This window comes from Chiloscyllium punctatum, chromosome 32, assembly GCF_047496795.1.
Source record: "Chiloscyllium punctatum isolate Juve2018m chromosome 32, sChiPun1.3, whole genome shotgun sequence".
Taxonomy (NCBI): Eukaryota; Metazoa; Chordata; class Chondrichthyes; order Orectolobiformes; family Hemiscylliidae; genus Chiloscyllium; species Chiloscyllium punctatum.
This window is the reverse complement of record NC_092770.1, coordinates 9,750,615-9,775,508: the sequence shown is the minus strand read 5'-3', so window position 1 is coordinate 9,775,508 and position 24,894 is coordinate 9,750,615. Positions and strand designations below refer to the sequence as shown.

Below are 24,894 nucleotides of genomic sequence, written 5' to 3'. Positions count from 1 at the left end.
AATAGATTGATTGCAGATTTTGATGGAGAAATGGCAGATGGAGTTTAATTGAGATAAATGCAAGCTAATGCATTTTGAAAGATCAAATTCAGGTGTGAATTATACATAATTAGTAGAACCTTTAAGAGCATTCACATACAGAGAGATCTGAGCATTTGGATTCACAGTTCCCTGAAAGTGGCAACGTAGGTGGATAATGTGGTCACGATTGCACCAGGGCATTGAATATAAAAGTTGGCAAATTATAGTTGTACATGACTTTAGTTTGGCCACATTTGGAATATTGCTTGCAGCTCTGGTTGCCCCACACCACAAGGACATGGATGCATTGGAGAGGGTGCAGAGAAGATTTCACAGGATGTTGCCTAGTCTGGAGGGTATTAGTCATGAGGAGAGGTTGGATAAACTCGGATTGTTTTCACTGGAAAGGCTGAAGGATGATCTGACAGAGGTCTACAAAATTATCAGAGACATAGATAGGCTGAATAGTCAGAGGCTTTTTTCCCAGGGTGGAAAGATCAACTAAGAGAGGGCAGAGAGTCAAGGTGAGAGGGAGAAAGTTTAGGGGAGAACTGCGGGAAAACTTTTCACACAGAGGATGGTTCAGTGCCTGGAATGTAGTGCCAGTGGAGGTGGTGGAAGCAGGCACATTCAAAATATTTAAGGCGTTTCTTGATCGACACTTGAATGGGAGATGAACAGAGGGATAGAAGCCACGCATGGGCAATAAGTATGGGGTTTAAATAAGCATTAGGAATCAGCACAAGCTTGGTGGGCCACAGGACCTGTTCCTGTGCACTATTGTATTGTATGAAAAGAGACCTCATATTTAAGGATCTGCCAGGAGGCTGTGATCACAATATAGTGGAATTTTATGTTAGAGTTTGAGAGAAACCATTTGGCTTGCAAACCAATGTCTTCAACATAAATAAGGGCAATTACTGAGGTATGAAGTAATTCTACTGGAAAAATGGACAAAGTACAAAAGTAGATGAGGCAGACCAGTAAAACAAAATCATGACTGTGCAATAATTTCTTCCAATCAAAAAGAAATTGAACCATCAAAACCAACATAAATGTTGAATTTATGTTAACAATGTTAACAAATGTTAACAATGGTAGTCAAGGAGAGTATGCAATCAAAAACTAAGGTAGACATTGTGGTAAAAATTAGTGGTAGGTCAGAGGATGGGAATTTTTCAGGAATGAGCAACAATGACTAATAAGCTAATAAAGAGAGAGAAACTTGATTATAAAACTAAATTGGCAAGAAATACAAGAAAAAGGCAGCAAGAATGTCTATGGATATGTAAAAAGAAAGTAGCTAAAATGCATGTAGGATCTTTGGAGGATGAGGAACAGGGAAATAGCAGATAATTTAAACCAATATTTTACATCAGTTTTCATGGTAGAAAACTCTATAAATGTCTCAAAAGTTTCAGAAAAGCAAAGTTTGGAATGAAAATACTCGAAACAGTCACTTTTGTGAGGGACAAAATATAGGTATTTAACAAGTTAATAAATGACAGACAGACAAATCATCAGACTGGATGGCCTACATCCAAGAGTTTTGAAGGAAGTGACTGTCGAGAAAGTGGTGACATTGCTCCAACTTTTCCACAACTCACTGGATTCTGGGAGGGTTCCAGCAAATTTAAAAAAAATAAATGTAACACCCCAGTTCAAGGAGGGAGGGAGACAAAAAGCAGGAAACTATAAGCCAGTTAGTCCAATGTGTCATTGGGAAAATGCTAGCGTCTATTATTAACAAATAAATTACAACACATAAGATCACAGGAAGTGGGAGCAGGAGAAGGCCATTCAGCTCATCAAGTCTGCTAGACCATCCAGTGAGATTATGGCTGATCTGATAATCTTCAAGTCCATTTTCCTGCCTTTTCCCGATAATACTTAATTCCCTTACTGATGAAACATCTGTCTATCTCTGTCTTGAAGATGGTTAGTGACCCAGCCTCAACCCTCTATGGTAAAGAATTCCACAGAATCAGTATGCTCTGAGAGAAGAAATCCCTCATCATCTTTGCCCTAAATATATGACTCCTTATTCAGAGATTATGCCCTATGATCCTGTACACTCTCACAAAGGGAAACAGTTGTTCTGCATCCACTGTCAAGTCCCTTGAGAATATTGTATGTTTCAGCAAGGTCACCTCTCATTCTTCTAAATTCAATTGAGTACAGGTCCAGCCTACTCAACTTCAACTTGTGTTGTACTATTCCATGGTCTGTTCTTGTGGCCCACTGCTGATTTTAGAAATTGCTGCTCAAAACAAATTGACTTAGATTATTCTTTTCATAAAATGTCACATTTAAAATTTACTTTTTTTTTCCTGACCTCATACTTTGGATTCAGAACACATGAGAAAATCTGTGGTGTACTGATGGGATTCCATTAGTTTTTAGTTTAGACAAGTACAATAGGAACAATACAAGACTGTAATGATCATTGCAAATCTGGGATATTCGATCTGAAACTAAAATATGTCACCAGCAAATTAGTGACAAGTTGATGCCTTCAAATAAGTGGAATCAAATGACAATGAAAATATATGGAAGCAATCTAATTGGAAAATTTGTGTCCAAATGCATATCAAATGAAAAATGGATTCATGACAAACGCAATACCGTATGAAGACAAATTGGTCTTGCTAAATTGTAATAAAATATAGAACACTATATAGCAAAAAGATTCATCCACAGTACTGGCTGAATCCAGTTTGAATAAATGACAGAATCACCAAGTGATTATAGTACATAAATTGCTGTTTTCTTGGACTTGTCAAATAAATTATGAAGTGTAATTATTCAAGCCTGTGATTAACTTTCAGTATAAATTTAAATGTTTTGCAAAACTGCTTTTTTAACTTTCACGCTTTAGGCCCATCAAAGAGAGAAAATGAATGAAGAGCACAATAAGAGACTGTCTGACACAGTGGACAGATTGCTCACAGAGTCAAATGAGCGACTTCAACTGCATCTAAAAGAGCGAATGGCTGCATTAGAAGACAAGGTAATACTTAAAACATTTGATATGGTATTCAAACTATTAATGTTTAATTTCAAAATAATAATTTACTTTTGTGATGTTGACATAGAAGTTAGTCTGAAACAGTATTAGAAATTGCTGAATTCTCGTCAGGCCTGACTTTTTGTTAATCATACTCGTGTGCTTAAATGATTATGAACTATCTAATATTGAGATGGCAGCAGAGTAGGATGCTTCAGCCAGGGGTCCGATGTACTTTTTCTGTTTCTCTTTTGTTTCCTTTTCTGAATTTTTTTCAAAATTTTTACTTTAAACTTGCAGGTAGTTCTCCCATAACACACATTTATTAAATGTGATTTGTCTGTAACATGATTTGTGAATTGCCAACATTTGTTTTATAAAGCGAACTCCGTTCGCTATTACGCGATTCTCATCCCCGGTGCTAGGTGTCATGCTGTGTGGAGAATAGGACTCCGTGTCGGCATCATGTGATCAGTCTGCTCGTGCCCTTTCCCCTGAAGAGCTTCATGAAAGGTATTGTGAAATGTTTGTGCTAGTGGACTTGGAAAAAGCATTGTGAAAATGTCTCTACAGCCTGAGAACTAGATGCTGGGAACAATCTGTAATTTAAAAATCTAAAGAGTTGAGATAAGAGTGAAATTTCACTGGAATTGACAGTAAAAGGACAGTGTTGAGGAGCAGTTTGAAACTTGGCCTTTTTGTTTGTGTTAAGAGCTTTTATCTCTTTTTGTTTAAAAAAATGTTTAGATGTTAAAGAATATCTGCAAACTCGTGTGAATCTCTTTCAATGACCAATCACAATGGTAACCAATTGCAAAAAGCTACCAGTACAGGGTCTTGGACATGGTCAGTCAGCTGCTCAGGGTGGTCAGAGTCAAGAAACTTGACACATAGTGTGTGTGGGAGAGAAAGGTGGGTGGCACACTGTTACTTCTGGTGCATGTGTGGAGATGTCCTGAGGGGATGAGTAGGTTGTGCAGAAGATATTCCGGATCAGATGTTAGCGAGGATGATAGTGAGTGGGGAAGATGTTGCAGGAAAGGGTGGGTACAGTGGCAGAGATAGGGTGAGGTATCAATGAGAAGATGGTGACACTTTCACTGGCATAGTGGAGGAAGTCATTGATCATATTCCTACATTCTGTGCATTCCTTCAGATGGTTTAGCCTGCACTGGCCTGGATGCTAACCCTGGTCCAAGTTGGTATGGTTCGTCTGTTGTCCTGGAGAAAAAGACATCCTGCCTCTGCATCACCCCATGCCATCAGCAGCATCACTATGTCCCTGCCCACAAAGAGAGGCACCAATTTTCCGTTGTCTGCCACGTCCAGGTCCAATGTCAGTAACCATGCAGGCTGCTCTGGACTGATAGCGCTTGACTGGGTGCACAATATCTTTTTAAAGATGGTGCTGCACCACGGATGTTCGTCAATTCTGGAATATCAGTTGTTTTGGAAATGGCAAATGATATGATGGTGCTAGAATGTGAGAGATAAGTGGTTTGGGTAATAAATCAGGTGGGTTTGTAAATTAAGGTGATAGATGTCCCCAAGCATCCTGATGTGAAACCCTCCGAAAAACTTGACAAAATTCACACTTAGCGAAAGAGATTAAGGTTCAGCCCTTGAAATGTCAAGCCAGGTTTCATTTTGGGATCTGACTTGTGCAGTGTTACCACTGGATGAGATCAGAAGGCTGGCTAGAATGTAGTGCAGCCAGCAGATATAGATGCCAATCGAGAGTAATCAGTTGAAGATTGCACTATATATTATCATACAACAGGTCAAAATTTACTGAGACTGTGCTATAGTTTGTGTTAGGCTAACAACTAATATTTTTATTTCAATTTTTACTGGTATTTTTGGTGGTTCACCCCAACCTTGTTTTTCCCATGGGCTCCATTATTTCTATTGCACGATTTTCTATAACACAGTGTCGCAAAGGAATGCAACTATGGCGTTATAGGAAAACTGCCTGTACTTGGAGTGGAATGGAGGAATGTCCTGGATGCAACAAGCAGGGATGCAATGTTGGATATTATAATAATAAGACCACAAGACAGAGGAGTATAAGTAAGGCTATTCGGCCCATCAAGTCCACTCCATCATTTAATCATGGCAGATGGGCATTTCAGTGCCACTTACCTGCACTCTCCCTGTAGCCCTTAATTGTTTTCGAGTTTAAGAATTTATCAATCTCTGCCTTGAAGACATTTAACATCCCAGCCTCCACTGCGCTCCGTGGCAATGAATTCCACAGGCCCACCACTCTCTGGATGAAGAAATGACTCCTCATTTCCATTTTAAATTGACCCCTTCTAATTCTAAGGCTGTGCCCACAGGTCGTGGTATCCCCACCTGACGAAAACAAATTCCCAGCGTGCACCCTTTCTAAGCCATGCATTGTCTTGTAATAATGAGTAATGAGCCAGATTTAATTAGTAACCTAATTGTGTGTGAACATTTATCAAACAGTGATTTGAAAGAATTTAGTGTAATATTTGAAAGCACAAGGCACAAATCAACTACGAGAGTTTAAGATAGAAGGAAGGCTGAGATGTGACAAAGACTGCCCACAGTAAACAGAAAATTTGTTAGTGCGTAAAACAATTGAAGAACAATGGAGGATGTTTAAAGAAATATTTAACACAATACACAACAGTTTAAGCCCCTGAGAGAGAAAAGCACTGTTCACAGTAAAAACAGCCTAGGACAACTAAAGAGATAAGGGACAATATAAAACTAAATGCAAAACTCAGCGCAGATGCTGTCAAATAGGAATGACACAAAGACGAGCAAGGCCACAAAGCAGCTTATATTAGCTACTAAAAGGGATGATGAAAGGAAAGTTGCAAGGGACATAAAAATCGATAAGAAGTTTTATAGTTACACATAGAGAAAGCAGGTGGTCAGGAACGATCAATGTTGGCCTACTAAAGACTGAAAGTAGGGATATTGTCAATAACTTTGGGAAATGGCAAATATGTTGAATAATTATTTTGTCAATTTACAGTTGACAGGATAGCTTGCTGGAAGTCAAGAAGAATTAGTGCATTGGGGACTGGGACTGAATAAAATTAATGTAAATAAAACATTGATAATGAGGAAATTAATAGAACTGAAATGTGCCAAATCCCCAGGACCTGACAGTTTCTGTCTGAGTGTGTTAAAATCCATTGTGGATACCACAATTATAAGCTTTCAGAGTTCCCTAGATACAGGAGTTATCCCTCAGGATTGGAACATTGCATGTCATTCTGCTTTTTAAAAATTATGAACGATGAAAACCAGGGAACTAGACATGATTTGGAGACGCTGGTGTTGGACTGGGATGTACAAAGTTAAAAATCACACAACACCAGGTTATAGTCCAACACATGTATTTGGAAGCACTAGCTTTCGGAGCGCTGCTCCTTCATCAGGTGGTTATGGAGAATAAGATTGTAAGACACAGAATTTATAGCACAAGTTTACAGTGTGATGTAACTGAAATTATACATTGAAAAAAACCTGAATGGTTTGTAAAGTCTCTCATCTTTTAGAGTGACCATATTGGTTTCAGTTCTTTCATATGTAAATCGCAAACTTTTTTCAAAGTTACATTCTCAAGTAAACTTTAATAATTGGTGTCATGTCTGACCAGATAATGTACTTGTTCACCAAACATTTGTGGTGGGGAAGTTGTTGGAGTCAATAATCAAGGATTGGGGGGTAACTGAAAACCTGGAAAGGTTTCAGATTATCAGGGAGAGCCAGTATGGATTCATAACAGGTTCGTCATACCTCACAAACCACATTGAATCTTTTGAAATGGTGACTGTGCGAGTAGACAGGGGAATGTCTATAGATGTTGTTTATCTAGACTTTCATAAGCATTTGATAAAATTCCATATAAGAAAGTATTAAGTAAGGTAGAAGTCCATGGAATTGAAGGCAAATTCGTGACATGACTGGGAAATTGGTTGAGTGGCAGTGGACAGACAGTAGGGATAAAGGGTTGGTACTCAAACTGGCAAGATGTGACTTGTGTACCACAATAATCTATGTTAAATTATTCATATTATTTATTCATAACTTGAATAATGCCATTGAAAGTCAGATATCTAAATTTTCTGATGACACAGGTGGCAGATTAGAAAGTATCAAGATAGTCTATCAATATTACTTTATAATGTTTTGCTTTGTGGATGAGCAAAATTGTGGCAGATGGATTTCAACGTATGCAAGTGTAATGTTATCCATTTTGGACCAAGAAAGAATATATCTGGGTACTCTCTAGATGATATGAAGTTAAATACAATGCATGTCCAAAGAGATTTGAGGTTCAGGTGCAGAGATCTTTAAAATGCCATGAACAGGTGCAGCAAATTATCAAAATTGCTAATGGATACCAGCCTTTATATCTGGTGGATTGGACTATAAGGACACAGATGTTATGATGCAGCTATACGAAACCCTGGTTGGACCCTACTTGATGTATTGAGTAGATATGGGCACCACACCTTGAAAAGGATATATTGGCCTTAGAGGAGTACAATGTATATTTATAAGTATGATATCTGGTATTCAGAGGTTAAGTTATGAATGAACTATTTTTATTCTCACTTGTATTTTACAGTGAGAAAAACGGTAAAATATAGTGATAAGCTTTTCCACTGTTGCGATAATCCAGTGCCATTTTGAATATTTTAAGAATAAGAAACATAAAGAAATAATTTAAAGAGAGCCCATCAGTCTTGAGCCAGCTCATCATCAATGACACCTGTGCCACCATCCCTCCTCCTAGAATTTAGAAGATTAAGGATGATCTGATCGAAATCTTCAAGACATTAACAGGAAAAGACAGGGTAGAGAACAGTAAACTATTTCCACTGACCCCAGATTCTTTTTAACAAATTCCACTTTAGCCACTGTTGGCATTGATTTGGAAGCATGTTATGATGTCATAGGAATCTCGTGATTATAATACATAAAGTATTTGCATGCTTCAATAAGAGCACAGAATAGTTCATTGGCATCTCTAATAGTATGAAACCATTATTAATGGACTGGAGTGAGAAATCTTTTTAACACTTCATTAAATGTATGAAATGGTTTGTGTTAGAAATTTAATATATAACAACTGTTGAAGTCCTTCATATACAAATCTTGATAACAAATGTAAATGTACTGTTTGATCGAATTTGCCATTGTGACTTATTTTACAAATAATTATGCTTTGTTACCTTAGAACATGTTGATTCAAGAATCTGAACTACTAAGGAAACAACTAGAGGAGTCGCTTCATGATAAGGTAATATCTTTCATACATAAGAACAATACTTGTTGAATACACATAATAGATGTGAAGTTTCAGTGAGATATCAATGATTAAGAATAATAATTTATTTTCTTACTGTAATATTAAACATAAAGTACTTGTGAAAAATTAAAACATATGCACTTTTTTTTTGCCACTTAGCTCAATAGCAACTGAAATAATTTCAAATTAACAGTATAACTTGGGTCTCCTAGCTGTCACAATTATATCAAAGCCACGTAAAAGAAAAGGGTTATTGGACTGTGTAATAAAACTGTAAGCTGAATGTTGCTATGAATTTTGATAAGCATGGTTTTTAAAAGTTCATTCAGGAGATGTGGGCATCGTTGGCTTGACCAGCATTTATTGCCCACCCCAGTTGTCCTTGAGAAGATGGTGATGACCTACCTTCTTGAACCACTGCATTTCTTGGGATGTTAGGACACACACAGTGCTGTTAAGGAGGGAGTTCCAGGATTTCTGTACAGCGATACTGAAGGAATGGTAATATATTTCCAGTCAGGACAGTGAGTGGGTTAGAGGGAGTCTTGCAGGTGATGGTGTTCCCATTTATCTGTTGCCTTTGTCCTTCTAAATGATAGTGGTTACAGGTTTGGAAGATGCTGTCTAAGGAGTCTTGTAGGTGATATGTACTGGTGCAACTGTGATTCAGCGATGAAGGGACTAAATGTTTCTGAATAAGCTGTTTTGTAATGGATGATGTTAAGTTTCTTGAATGTTGTTGGAGCTGCATACATTCAGGTAAGTGTAGAGTGTGCCCTCATAGTCCTAATGTGTGCCTTATAGATGATGGATAGACTTTGAGGTGTCATGAAGTGAGTTATTGATTACAAAATACCTCATCTCTGATTTTGTCATGTCACCACAGTATTTATATGGTGGTCCAGTTCAGTTTCTTGTCAATGATAATTCCCAAGATAAAGATAAGTGGGATTCTGAGATGGTAATGACAAAGTGCAATGATTAGATTCTCTCTTCTTGGAGATGGTCATTTCCTGCCATTTGGTGCAAATGTTACTTGCCACTTGTCAGGCCAAGTTTGGCTATCATCCAGGACTTGTTATATTTAGACATGGACTTGTTCCTTACCCAAGAAGTTGTGAATTGTGGAATGATCAGTGAACCTGCTCACTTCTGATCTTATGATGGAGGGAATGTCATTGATGCAGCAGCTGATGATGGTTGGACCTAAGACATCACCCAGAGTATCTCTGCACTGTTGATCTAGGGTTGAGATGACTGACTTCCAGCCACAACCATCCTCCTTGTACTAGCTATGATTCTAATGAGCAAAGAGCTTTTTTTCCACTTCCTGGTGACTTCAATTTTGGTAGCCTCCTTGATGCCACACTGATTCAAATGTGGCCTTAGTGTCAAGGAGAGTCACTCTGAATTCTTCTCTGGAATTCAGATTTTTTTTCATAATTAAATCAAGGCCGTAATGAGGTCAGGAGCTGAGTGGGCCTCACAGACACAAACGGAGTGCCTGTGAGCAGATTATTTCTAAACAAGTGCTGTTTGGTAACACTTCCTGATGAAGAGCTTATTCTCCAAACGTTGTCTGTCCTGCTCCTCGGATACTGCCTGACTGGCTGTGCTTTTCCAGCACCACACTCTTCGACTGCTTGATAACACTGTTGATAACTCTTTCCACCACTTTATTATTGATCAAAAATACACTGTTGGAGCAGTAATTGGCAATATGAGATTTGTTCTGCTTTTTGTACACAGAACATACCTGGACGTGCTACCATGTTGCTGGTTAGATGCTAGTGTTGTAGCTGTACTGGAGTGTTTTGGCTATTGGCATGGCAAGTTTGGGAGCACAGGTCTTTCGGACTGTTGCTGAATCTCAGGTTCCAGAACCTTTTCAGTGTTTCTTGACATCACATTAAATGAATCAAATTGTTTGAAGACTGGCATCTGTGATGCCATGAACCTCCAGAGGAGACCAAGGTGGATATCCACTCATCACTCCTGGCTGAACATTGTTGTAATTGCTTCAGCCTTATCTTTTGCATGATATGCTGTGCTCCGCCATCATTAAGGATGGGGATATTTGTAGAGCTTCCTCTTCAAGTGAGTTGTTTAATTATCTAACAACATTTGCAATTTAATGTGGCCGGACTGAAGAGCTGAGGTGTGATGCATTGGTTTTGAAATCACTTAACCCTGTCACTTACCCAAAGTTGACATCTACTTCATCAGAGTGGCACATCCTGTTTTAGGATATCTATCGAGACATGACTTGCAAATTTTTATCAATTGAACTTTTAGGTATAGTTAGGTTAAAGTCAGATGCCCAAGCCAAACTTGCCACCAAACCACTCACTGCCAGATGAAACTGAAGTTGGAAGACACATAGCAATCAACTGGCTCCTCTGAGGTGATTTAGCACATCAAGTATTAATAATAAGGGTGTCAGCCTCATTGCTATTTTCTGTTCACGCGTAACTGCAGTCAGTCAGGTGTTCTGATGTTGGGAAAAATGGCAGTCTATCCGGGCAAGATAATGGCAATTCTAGAAATGAGTGAATTTACACCTACCTCCTTCATCCTGAATGCCTGCTGGAAGTACTTCTCATTGGACACGAACCCTCCCATAACTCCTTACTCCAGAACTTTTTCCACAATGCCTCCAATTTCCCCCATTAATATTCCATCTAGTTATTTTGTTATGATAACATTTATGTTATTCATGAATGACATAACTTCCTGGAATTATAGTGGTAGCAATAAGGCCGTCATTACTTTTGTGTTGATGAGAAAAGACACATCGTGTTGAAGCTTTTTGTTTTGTACTTGTCAGGGTCTTTTGAAGCATTGCAAATTTAAGGAAAATATCAATATTTATACTGAATAAGAGAAGAATGCTGATTGGTAGAGGTGTTGCCATGGAGAATGCACATATTAATGATGATTGACAACTAATTGCAAAGCTTAGTTTAAATTCTGTACCAGGTAGATTGACTCTAATCAGTCAACCATTGCCCTGACAACCGCAGCAGCAAATGGCTGCCACCTATTTTGTTGAGTTAAAACACGGTCAGCATGTTTAGGTTTTCTTTCAGTCTGCAAAAAACAGAGTTTTGTATAATACTTATGTATGTAGTTTCCAGTGCATACAATTGCAACATACTGCAAACATCATTAACATACCTAAATTGGTTGGCAGTACAATTCTTCATACATTCAGGATGATCCAGAAAATGTAGTTTTATTGCTGAATCACATCTAACAATGGATGCTGTGGTTGTGTTTTGCAAGTGTGGATTAATTGGTAAGGACCAGTCTCTTGTGTGTTGTAAGCAATAAAAAGGATATGCTGTTTGATATGATCCTCTAATCTTTGGGGCCTACAGCTTACAACGATTGCATCATACCAGTACTGAATCTCCTTAATTATTGTTTTTTACAGGAACGATTAGCAGAAGAAGTTGAAAAATTTCATTCTGACGTTCAACAAATGAAAATGCAATCTGTTGCTTTGTTGGAACCATCCATGTCCAGGTAATTTGAACGTAAATAGTCAATTAAAGGCAAATGCCTTGTAACTTAAAAAAAATACTTCACACATAGATTAAATCATTCATCTACAATTCTAATAAAAATAAAATGTGTGTTTCTTTCTCTTCATGTTACCTACTTCTTATCTTGGGCTGGATTTTACCAGCCCTCTGGAGAAGGATTGTGATGTGAAAGTGGCAGTGGAAGGCATCTGAAGATGGTGTGATGTTTCCCTTGCTACAGGATTTTCTTAATGACAGGCCAATTAAACCAATTTAATTGCCAATCATTGATCACTTTCTGGCTCTCTTGGCATTTTACCAGCATCTGAAGGAGCCACTACAGTATGGGGAGACAGCCAGATAAGTCATGATGGCCTTCTATCAGATTTCACCAATACTGACAGTGAAAAGTGCACCCCTCTGAACATGGGTTTGCTTGTATGAGACCAACACATACAATTAAAATTTTATCTGGCCTTTGAGGGCATCTCAACATAAAAGTGCCTTCTACATCTTTATGTAGACATTAATGGCACTGCCAAGGCTTGCAGGTTGCTGGCCCACTACATTCTCAGTTCGGCAATCATCCTAGTAGCAGCCTCTCAATTGCTTCTGCTAATAAAATGCTACCCTGAGTCTCATCACATCAAGCACAGGCTCAAATTCTGCAAGACTGCATACTTCTTTGGGAAAAATTCCTATCTTTGTGTCACAGTATCAGTCCCTTGTGTTATTCTCATTTGTCACCTTTTTGTCTCTTGAATCCATGATTATGAAACACTTTTCTTGTTGCCTCTCTATCTACTAGCAGTCATGTTTTCTTTCATTCATTTCCTGCCTTTTTTGTGTGAATGTTACCATTCATTGATTTCCTTTCACTTCAATACATATTCAGTTAATGTTCCTGATCTCTTGTAAATTATCAATCGACATTTTTCCCAATAAGTCATTGTGTTTTTAATAAGTCAGTGTGCACCACTTCAGCAACACTATGCATCTGATTGTGTTGTTGTCATCAAATGCTACTGATGGGCAGAACAATAGTACATAGATTCACTATAACATCAGGCTGCAAAAGTATGAAAACATAGCAAAATAATACATTATAAGATACATTACAGGAGGCAAAGACAAAGACTAAGTGATAGTGAAAGGTCTTTGGCAGTAGTATTGGCAGAATTGGAAAAAAAGCAAGAAAAATAGTAACATTATGGATTTTGTTTTATGCTTTTTAGGTTCTTTAATTTCTTTCAGATTTTAATAGGATGCATTTTATTTTTGAGAGTAAAGAACACAATGGTTGGGCAGTCACTGCCAAGGAGCTGAATTTAATGCACACCAAAAGGAGATTTCTCCCTAGGAGGGAGACTTCAACTGGGAGACATTATTTAAGAATAGGAGGTATCCCTTTTAAGATCAAAATGAGAAGATTTTTTTTCACTCAAAGGGTAATAAAAGTATGAAATTGTCTTTCCAAAAAGCTGGTGGAGGCTAATTCTTTAAATTTACTGGTATAAGTTATAGTTTTTCTAGACAAGGGAGTCAAAGATTATAGAATGCAGTCAGGAAAGTGAAGCTGCAACCACAACTAGATCAGCCATGATCATATTAGATAGTTTGAAGGCTTGAAGAGTCAAATGATATACTCCTGTACTGTTTTACCAATCTGATCCTGCCTGACACTAGATATTCAAAACTAATTATCTACTCCAAACTATGTAATAGCAAGTGTTTACCAGGAGGGCAGACAAGACGCTTCAAGAATGTTCTCAAATTCTTCCTGAAGAATATTCCATATTTCCACTAATTCATAGGCTCTCTACCCTAAGACCTTTCAAAGGGGAGAAGGAGCATACATGAAGATGCCAAGCTTTTCAAGTGTCTCCAACAGATGCAAATGGGGGCTAATCACAAATAGCAGAGAAGCAAGCAAACACCACCACCTACTTCAATAAAACCACATTCCCTAACTGTGACAGGGTTTGAGGATCCTTCATATGTATGAGATATATGGATACCCTTGCATTAAAAGTGGCCTGGCAAAAACATGCAACTCAAAGATCTCCATCAGCTCCAAAGAAAATGATTGAAAGCCTAAAATGGTGGCTGAGTTGCTCCAAGAGCAGGCCTGATGTGGTGAGGCTAGTGGTTTGCCAATGTGGAGTTATTTAGTTGAGAAGCTGAGATGGATGGGGGCCATGGAGCAAACAGGAATGATGTTCAGAGAAATAGTTGTCAGGATTAGAAATGCAAGCCCCTTCAGCTCAAACAGAACAGCTCCAGCATTGTATTGAAAGCAGGTGATGAGTCTTTGTATTTAAGAGTTGTATTCTTCCTCAAAGGGGTGTTGGCTTCTATCGAGGGAAAAAGTTCGGAAGGCAAAAATGGAAACTTATATTTGTGCTGAACTATAGATTTATAATAAGCCCTTGTAAATCTCTGAATGACTTTTGCTGCGTAATTCAACATCTGGATATCGATTTATGAGATGTGATAGCAGATGATTAACCTTGATTTCTTCAGGTGGAAAGATAAAAAAGGCAGAAGGTAACTCCTGTTTTTGGCAGAAGCAAAGATCCTGGTGATTTTTCAGAATGAAATAGCTGTGTCATGCTTCAGGTTCACAAATTATGATTATCTACTGGTGTTTTCAGAATTGGAACCATACAAGCAGTGGAGAATGACATGAAAATGCAGTCTAAGTTCACTTCTCTAACCAAGAAGAAGCAAGGTATGGTTTTGACTTTATCCTTGCCAGGAAGGAGTAAAACTAGAAATAAAGTATTTTTGGAACTGAATATAAAGAAAACCTGAATATTGAACAGGAATTGAAGATTCAATATAAGTTATGGACAGAATTACAAAAAGGATAACTTGTTGGAAGTCTACAAAGTATTGTTAGTATTTGATAAATTTAATAAGATGGACAGTCAGTGCATGGAAGAACATGTCATGCAGGTGGAGCGATTTCATAAAAGGCTAAAGAAATTCAAGCTCAAAATTCCAGAGTCTGCTAGTGTTTAAGCTTTCAGATCATGCACAAATCTACAGGGATCGTGCACAAGTAAGCAGATGAATATCTTTGATGTTGATACATTCAGTCGTTTAATATCAGATAGTGGCTGTATCTCAATACTGAGTGGTGTCAGTTGGCTGAACTGTTATTTGGAAATTCTAGACAAAACAGCTAAAATTAAGATCAAAGAATACTATAGCTTGACCTATTTTAGATTCAGTAATAATTCCTGCCTTGGGAAAAGGCAAGAAAATGGAGTTGAAGTTATTAGATTAGCCTTAATCTCACTGAAAAGCAGAGCAGACTTGATGAGCCAAATGGCCTAGATCTGCTTCTATGTCTTATGGTCTCATGATTTTATCTTTAAAGAAACTGGTTCTCTCCTGTGAAATTGCAGGACTACATCATTTCTTAAGTACTGATGTCTTCCAGAGTGACACAACATTGTTACTGAATAATGCTTTGATAAAAACAGGAAAAATGCATTTGGACATGATGAATGATGAAGTATTTGTGTTCAGTTAAACTGTCAACTTTCAATTCATGAGATCTGGACGTTATTGCATTCCATTGAGGAAACCTGGATATTCTCAGTAAGGTGTCCAAGAAATGTTATTGACCTCTGCAAATAAGAGTCTGACTGATAAGAAGAGGATTTATATGGAAATTGCATGAACAATGGAGGTTGGTGTCCAATGGTTTACAACAGGGACCAGTGTTGGATCCGTTATTTTTCATGGTATGAATAAATGTTCAAGAAAAAAATGTGGGGTAATGACAAGTAACTTTGTGGATGCCACACAGATTAGCTATCCACATGAACGATGAAGAGTGGTTGAAATGAGGAAGAAGGTCTTAGGTTACAGGAGAATAGAGACCGATTGATCGGATGGGCACACCAGTGGCAGATAGAATTGAACACTGAAAAATGTGAGGTGATGCACTTTGGAAGAGTTAAAAGACAAGGAAGCATTCAATAAATGGCAGGAGACTAGGAAGCTCAGAAGAACAAAAGGATTTTGGGGTGCTTGTCAACAGATCAATGAAGGTAGCAGGACAGGTTAATAGGGCAATTAAGAGTTTTGAGAACATTTGTAGCTCAGGTTGAGGTTCTGGATGAAGGTTTGCTTGCTCAGCTAGAATGTTCATTTTCAGACGTTTCGTCACCATAGTAGGTAACGTCATCAGTGAGTCTGTGGAGAAAGCACTGGTGGTATGGCCCAGTTTCTATTTATGTGTTTAGGTTTCCTTGGGTTGATGTCATTTCCTGTGGTGATGTCATTTCCGGTGGTGATGTTATGAGTATAGAATACATGCCTTTTTCAGTTAGGCATGAATTATCAGAGCAGGGAGCTTTTGTTGGAACTGTATGTGTCTTTGGTTAGGCCACAGCTAGAGTACTGTGTACAGTTCTGGTCACCACACAATAGGAACAATGCGAAATCACAGGAGGTGATGCAGAGGTGATTCACTAGAGTGCTGTCTGTGAATTAGCACTTCCGCTATGAAGAGAGGCTGAATAATCTTGAATTATTTTCTTTAAAGCAGAGAAGGCTCAGAGGCGTATAAGGTAATGAAAAGCATGGTCAAGAATGAAAGGAAGCAACTGTTCCCCTTACTAGAAGGGTTAATAACATCAGGCACAATTTTAAGGTCAAGAGGTTTTGAGGAGATTTGAGAACATGATTTTCGACACAAAGGTTGGAATCTGCACTGCATTATATGGAAGGATAGTTGCTGCAGGAAACCTGCCAATCTTTAACAGGTATTTGAATGAGCACTTGAGATGTCATAGCATTCAATGCAATGGGCCAAGTGCTGGAAAGTGGGCGCAAGTATAGATTTAGTGCAGTATTTATTTTACTCAGACTCGATGGGTGATGGGCCTGTTTGGTATTGTATGATTTTATAAGTGATCTTATCCTTCCACACAAAAATAAAGCTCCTGTTAAAGGATGCTGGACTTGAGGATAAAGAATACAAGTTCCTTGTAGAATAGAGCACGTTATGAATTAATATATGAACTAAATACAGTCAGACATCACTCCACCTGTTTCTAAGTACTCCTTTAGCTCAGGAATTTAATGAAGTTGGAGCACATGTCTGAAGATATGGGACAAACAACTGAATATCTGTCTATTGCATTTATAGAGGAGCCTCGATTATCCGAACGAGATGGGTGGGCACTATTTCGTTCAGATAATCAATTATTTGGTTAATTAATTCAATGCCTTTCCTCTGGAGCTCGGAGTTTTCTGTTAAGTCCACTCCCTGTTCAGGAGACTAGGCAGCAGCACACCACGCATGAGTCCTGGCCCCAATCCCATCCAACACCATCCCCCACCCGTCCATACCCCCAACCCTGTCCAACACCGTTCCCTGCTCCCCAACCCCATCCAACGCTGCCCCCTGTCCACCCCCGCCTACCCACCACTGCTCCCATCCCCGGGGCCGCCTGACCGGACACCAAGGCTGCTGCTGCCGCCTTTTGTGGGTGAGTCTCCAAATAGCACGCGCATGCACACACACAGGCACACACACAACTTTTTCCGCAACGTTTTGACAGGTTCCCCCTTTGCCCTGCACAAGACAATGTTGGAGAGATTATCTGGGAATGGGGAGTGGACTTAACAGAAAACTCCGAGCCCCAGAGGAAAGGCATTGAATTAATTCACCAAATAATCGATTATCTGAACGAAATAGTGCCCACCCATCTCGTTCGGATAATCGAGGTTCCTCTGTAAACGTAATAGACAGATATTCAGTTCTTTGTCCCACATCTGTATAGAACTCCAGGAAAAGTGTGGTGAGAGAGAGAGAGGGCAGGAGGTCAGTCATTTGGAGATGGTGCCTGGGCTCCCATCAGTCCAGGACTGTTCTAGGCAGCATTTCAATAAGCCGAGTTCACTTTTAATCACTGTAAACAAAAGACATGACCAGTGTTGGAAACACATCTTTGGTGTAATGTTTCTATCGGGACCTAGAGATCTCCTTCGGATAATTCAATATTTGGATAATCGAGGTTCCTCTGTAGTAGAAACGACAACAGTTTAAGATATCCTCAGTGATAAACAATAAGAACAGCCAGATAGAAGTGGACAAAGTAGCCTTAGAACACAAACAAATTTTTGACGGACAATGATTCTGTGAATAGTGAATGTCAGGAAAAATGTGAGGACTTAAAATTACACTGATGAGTACTGCTAAAGAAAATCCATACAGCAATGGCTTGTGTGAAAAGATCCATGCAATATTGGAGATGTTACATAAAATAGTAGGAAAACAACCAAACTATAAGTTAGAAGCAGCACTGATGTCAGCAGTAAATGTCAACAAAATCCTTATAGATGATTAGTGGGTTTAGCACATTCCAAGTAATATATGGTTGGAATCCAAAATTAACTTGATACAGCATGATGAGCTTCCAGCACTAGAAGCAACAAGTTAACTCAATTTTTTGCAGATTACAAAGGCCAATTCCTCACAAATTAATATTTGAATACTGAGAATGTGAGAGGAGGTGCTGGTGATAAAACATAATGTACTTCCCATATCATCAAGCTGTACAATTTGGAACCAGAAAATCAGAACTTGCCATTTACACTCTAAGGGAACAATCAGAATTTTTTAATATAAAACAGTCTTTTAACATAAAACAGTTTAAAAAGAAATAAATAGAACCTCTCTTACATATTTTAAATTGTTTTGGTTTGGCTCAGTTGATACACCCTCATACCTCTGAGTTAGAGGATTTTGAATTTTGGGTATTGTCCACCAAACAAGAGACACTTCAGTGTATTTCTGGGATAGTATTCCATTATCTGACATGCTTTTGTTCAGATGAGATATTAAAGCAAGGCCATTTAATTAGATGAATATTGTGATACTGTTCGAAAAAGGAATGCAGAGTTCTAGTATCTTGAATAATTTTTCTCCCTAAAGCAATACCAGGAAAGAAGATCAACCCGTGATTCCTCCTTATTTACTATTTGTGTCATTGTATTGTTCAAATTGTTTGCCAGATTTGCTTATATATCAAGAATTATTATAATGCAAAAGATTACATCAAATGAATGTCTAACATTTATTATCTAAGCTGAGATGTCCTAAACCAGTGGCTTCAAAATGCAATTTCAAGTCAATCATCTTGGTGACAGTATAGAGTCACTAATGTTGCAGACTAGGTTTAGAGTACCAAATAAATTCCTTCCTTACATGATATCAATGAATTAGTTGACCACATAAAAACTCCTGGACATGTGTTTTATATACTTATTAAAATGTTTTAATCAATTGATTGATTTATTGTCTTGGCGACCTAAATACAATGAAAAGCTTTGTTTACCAGCAGTACAGGCAAATCATAGTAAGCAAAGGCATACAGACCACAGGGTGAAAAAAAAGCGTAGATAGAGGCATACAGATTATGTCGCATAGGGCATGCACTAGGCAAAATCAATATTAGCAAGATCAGCATTTTTTAAGTCAGAGAGACCATTCATTAGTCTGATGACAACCAGGAAGATGCTGTTCCTGAACCCACTGATCCATGTGCTTAGGCTTCTGTATCTTCTGCCTGACAGAAGACGTTGCAGGAGAGCATTACCGGAGTGCGATGGGTCTTTGATGATGTCAAAAGCCTTTTCGCGGCAACAAGCCATGTAAATGGTGTCCATGGATGGAAAGTTGGCTTCCATGATGGTCTGGGCAGTGCACACAACCTTCTGTAGTTCCTTATGGTCCTGGACAGAGCTGTTGCCATAGCAGGCCCTTATGCACGCGGACAGTATCCTTTCAGTGGTGCACCTTCAGTAAGGTTGGTGAGGGTCCTTGTGGACATGTCAACTTTCCTGAGGCGCCTGAGGAAAAAGAGGCATTATTATGTCTTCTTGACCATCACATCTATGTGGAAAGTCCAGGACAGGTTGTCGGTTATCATCACTCCTAGGAACTTGATGCTGTCTATCATCTCGTCCTCAGCTATGTTGCCATAGGTGGGGGCATGTTCTCCTTCTTTCTTTCTGAATCAGTGATCAGTTCTTTAGTTTTGCTGACATAGACAGAGAGGTTGTTCTCATTACACTACATCACAAAGCCCTCTATCTCCTTTCTGTATCCTGATTCTTTGTTAGATATCAGTCCTACCACAGTGGTATCATCAGCAAACTTGTAGATGCCGTTCATTTGGAATTTGGCAACATGGTTGTGGGTGTCAGCTAGTACAGTAGGGGAAAGTGAGGACTGCAGATGCTGGAGATCAAAGCTGAAAATGTGTTGCTGGAAAAGTGCAGCAGGTCAGGCAGCATCCAAGGAGCAGGAGAATCAACGTTTCGGGCATGAGCCCTTCTTCAGGAATAAGGAAAGTGTGCCAAGCAGGCTAAGATACAAGGTGGAGAGGAGGGACTTGGGGGAGGGGCGTTGGGAATGTGATAGGTGGAAGGAGGTTAAGGTGAGGGTGATAGGCCGGAGTGGGGGTGGAGATGGAGTAGTCAGGAAGAAGATTGCAGGTTAGGAAGGTGGCACTGAGTTCGAGGGTTGGGACTGAGACAAGATGTGGGGAGGGGAAAGGAAGAAACTGGAGAAATCTGAGTTCATCCCTTGTGGTTGGAGGGTTCCTAAGTGGAAGATGAGGCGCTCTTCCTCCAGCCCTCGTGTTGCTATGGTCTGGCGATGGAGGAGTCCAAGGACCTTTATGTCCTTGGTGGAGTGGGAAGGGGAGTTGAAGTGTTGAGCCACGGGGTGGTTGGGTTGGTTGGTCCGGGTGTCCCAGTGGTGTTCTCTGAAACGTTCCACAAGTAGGCAGCCTGTCTCCTCAATATAGAGGAGGCTCCATCGGGTGCAGCAAATGATGTGTGTGGAGGTGCAGGTGAATTTGTGACGGATATGGAAGGATCCCTTGGGGCCTTGGAGGGAAGTAAGGGCGGAGGTGTGGGCGCAAGTTTTGCATTTCTTGCGGTTGCAAGGGAAGGTGCCAGGAGTGGAAGTTGGGTTGGTGGGGGGTGTGGACGTTACGGAGGGAGTGGTCTTTTCGGAACGCTGATAGGGGAGGGGAGGGAAATATATCCCTGGAGGTGGCGGAGATGACGACGGATGATACGATGTATATGGAGGTTGGTAGGGTGGTAGGTGAGGACCAGTGGGGTTCTGTCCTGGTGGCGATTGGAGGGGCGGAGCTCAAGGGCGGAGGAGCGGGAAGTGGAGGAAATGCGGTGGAGAGCATCATCGATCACGTCTGGGGGGAAACTGCGGTCGGTCTTCTTCCGCTGCACCCGATGTGGCCTCCTCTACATTGGTGAGACAGGCCGCCTACTTGCGGAACGTTTCAGAGAACACCTCTGGGACACCCGGACCAACCAACCCAACCACCCCGTGGCTCAACACTTCAACTCCCCTTCCCACTCCACCAAGGACATGCAGGTCCTTGGACTCCTCCATCGCCAGACCATAGCAACACGACGGCTGGAGGAAGAGCATCTCATCTTCCGTCTAGGAACCCTCCAACCACAAGGGATGAACTCAGATTTCTCCAGTTTCCTCATTTCCCCTCCCCCCACCTTGTCTCAGTCCCAACCCTCGAACTCAGCACCACCTTCCTAACCTGCAATCTTCTTCCTGACCTCTCTGCCCCCACCCCCACTCCGGCCTATCACCCTCACCTTAACCTCCTTCCACCTATCGCATTTCCAACACCCCTCCCCCAAGTCCCTCCTCCCTACCTTTTATCTTAGCCTGCTTGGCACATTTTCCTCATTCCTGAAGAAGGGCTCATGCCCGATATGTCGATTCTCCTGCTCCTTGGATGCTGCCTGACCTGCTGCGCTTTTCCAGCAACACATTTTCAGCGAGTACAGTAGGGTGCTGAGGATGCATTCTTGTGGGGCTCCAGTGTTAACTGTTATCATGGAGGAGGAGCAGTTATCTTTAAAACGTTAATGAAATATTATCACATAAATCCAATGTGACCCTGCTTACATTCACCTTTAACTTATGCACATAGGAAACTCCTGTGGAGTACTGTGGTCTGAGATTTAACCATATAGAAAGACGATTGAATGAAGTCTCAATCCCATAATCTGTCCAATCCCTTAATCGGTCCCTGTTTACCAAAGGGTTTCCAGGTGGCTCAAACTCAAGATCAACAAAAGGGGTTAGCACACTTGATACCCTTTAAATATCAAAGCAGCACAGCTACTTCCTTGCCTAAGTCAAAGGTGTTTGCTATCAGTGCTTCTTTAGAGCATGTGCTTTCACAGTCCTTGAGTTAGATTCTAGTTTTGTGAAAGTTAATTCTACTATCTTGGAATTTGTTCACCTGGATCTACATTTCTCTATTGTCAACTTTCACTACAGTACAATAGTTTTCACAGCTCTACTTTAGGTCTCAAGTCAGGTTCAGGAGGAGGAAGAGCAGTAGCAACAACAACACTAAACACTCTAGATCAGCAGGACCATCACTGGCAGCAGCATCTATTTCCTGCTGAATCATGTGCAGCTCCAGCGGACAGAGAGGGTGGACGCAGAGCTTCTGTTGTCAGGAGAACATACACATGGCTCACTATCGACAGGCAGATTATCAGCTTTGAAAATGTGTTGCTGGAAAAGCGCAGTAGGTCAGGCAGCATCCAAGGAGCAGGAGAATCGACGTTTCGGGCATGAGCCCTTTTTCAGGAATCCCTTCTTCAGATCTCCAGCATGTGCAGTCCTCACTTTCTCCTAGAAGATTATCAGCTTTCCCAATGCAACTGAACAAAAGTGGTTCAAGAGACTCAGACTCCCATGGCAATTTAGCTCTGAAATCTTCAGCCTCTTGGAATAAGATCTGTTCTTCAGTGGACTGGGTGAATATGAGTTGCCAGTCATTATCAAGGTCACCACAACCCTGAATTTCTCTGCCACTAATTCCTTTCAGGGATCTGCTCATGGAATCTCCAGGACTTCACAATATGCTGCACAGAAGCACATCTGCTAGGTGACCTATGTCATGCTTGACTGGTCTGTCAGTTAAATCCATTTTGATGAAACCAGTCAGAAGGAGAGGAGCCTCTCAAATTTGATTCACAGGCTGTTTTCTCTTTGATTCTTTGATAGTGAGCAACAAAAGCAAATCTAGAATTTGTTGCATATCATAAACTGCTTACATGGCCAATCCAGGTGTCCTCAGTATTTTTCATTGATGGAATTAAATCACTCAATTAATGTCCAGCTGGGATGTGATCACCAGAATGTGCCACACGGCAGTGTGTTACCTAATTTTGTAAGTCAGGGATTGTTTTTCTCTCGGGACCCCAATATTGGTTTCGAATCTGATTCCAAACCTGGTACTGGACCTGGTGATATCTGCCCAAAAGGATTTTCAAAGAAATGGCCAATTAATGGCAGAAATTAGCTCTTGACACTGTAGTAGCAATAAGAGGTCCTCCAGGACTTAAGGAGCTACAGGCTAAAGTTGCAGGTAGGGGAGAAAGAGTGTGCCATAAGGTATTGTTTCTTTTAAAAAAAGGCAGTTACAGTTGCAAGCCTACAGTAAGCCAACTTCTGTGTAAGTACTCCAGCTGCATGAGACCTCAAATTGATCCTAGAACACTGACACTCCTGTTGACCTCCAATTTTTGATTTTACTAAACTTCCTAACTATATTACAAAGCTGCTTGTCTTTTGTTCCCATTGCCCAGACTGACTCCTTAAAAATGGCCTAGAGGCAGTAAGATGCTCACAAATTCTCCTCTGCCAAATGGCCAGCAATTCATGAGAACCTTGTGACAAATATACCTACAGGCTTATACCACACCAAAATAAATTCTCTCAGGGTCCAGAGAGAAAACTGGACAGAAGAAAACTCAAAAAAAGCTGTTGCTGTGTGTTTCCACAGATTGTCTTTTCATGGAATGAAGGCTGAGCCACTTTAACAGGCACCACTTATGGCCATAGTGGAACTTGATGGACTAAATGGCTTCTTACTCTGCAGTTATTTTTCTAGTTGCTCAATGATTCATGGATAAATTGTGGGGGGTATTTTCTTTTCTGTAAAGAAAGAAGTGACTTACAATTAATACATTTTTGACCTCAGGATATCAAAAAACAGTTTATAGCCAATGAAATATTGCTTGAGTATACAACTGTTGTAATTTGCATTAATATTGCAGCTTTTACAATATAAAAATAATACAATTGCTTTACTAAAACAATTTAATTTTAAATACTGAGAAGACTGCTCCATTACTCTTTCTACAAGATAATGCAAAAACTATTACTTTCCAGGCAACGTTTGGATACTTCACCTGATATGCGATATTCCATGGGGTCACTAATAGATAGTCAGGCTGACCATTATAGGTCTTCCAAAGTGCGAAGACGATCACAGAAGGGGCGTATAGCAGGACACAGAGAAGAACCAAAGGTTTGCACCTTATATTTGAATTAATATAGAGTTGAATAATCTAAAAACAATTATTATTGTTCCTTGACTTTTTCAATTAAGTTTGAAGTAATAAATCAGAATACTTACAGCAAAATATTGATTTGATTTATTATTGTTACATGTACCTAAGTACAGTTAAAAGCTCTGTTTTGCATGCAATACAGACAGATCATAGCATACAAGGACATACAGATCATAGGGTGATTGAACAAAGTTACGGCTGCACAGAAGGTGCATTAAAAGCAAGATCAACATTAGATTTGAAATTTGAGAGGTCCATTCAGCAGTCTATTAACAGTGGGGAAGAAGCAGTTCTTGAACCTGTTAGTACAGATGTTTTAAGCTTTTATATCTTCTGCCTGAGAAAGACGTTGGAAGAGATTATAATTGGGTGGGAGGAGGCTTTGATAATGTTGGCTGCCTTTCCACAGCAATGAGAAGTAGCAATGGAATCAGTGGATGGGAGGTGGGCTTGCATGATGGTCTGGGCTGTGTTCACAACTTTTTGTAGTTTCTTATGGTCCTGGGCAAAGCAGTTGCCATACCAAGCTGTGATGATGATTTATACCATGTTTTACCTTTTTTTCCAAAATACAATTTTTTCAG

General features: G+C 39.9%; 1 protein-coding gene across 12 annotated transcripts in view; it reads left to right on the top strand.

Annotated features, from left to right (window-relative positions):
• ppfia2 (PTPRF interacting protein alpha 2) overlaps nucleotides 1–24,894 on the top strand; it is a 549,829-nt gene that overhangs the window by 375,886 nt on the left and 149,049 nt on the right. For all 12 annotated transcript variants that reach the window (XM_072551614.1, XM_072551612.1, XM_072551613.1 and 9 more), the window contains 4 exons: nucleotides 2,900–3,031; nucleotides 8,256–8,318; nucleotides 11,764–11,855; nucleotides 24,129–24,267. In XM_072551614.1, coding sequence (XP_072407715.1) covers nucleotides 2,900–3,031; nucleotides 8,256–8,318; nucleotides 11,764–11,855; nucleotides 24,129–24,267 — 426 coding nt within the window. The remainder of the gene's footprint in view (nucleotides 1–2,899; nucleotides 3,032–8,255; nucleotides 8,319–11,763; nucleotides 11,856–24,128; nucleotides 24,268–24,894) is intronic.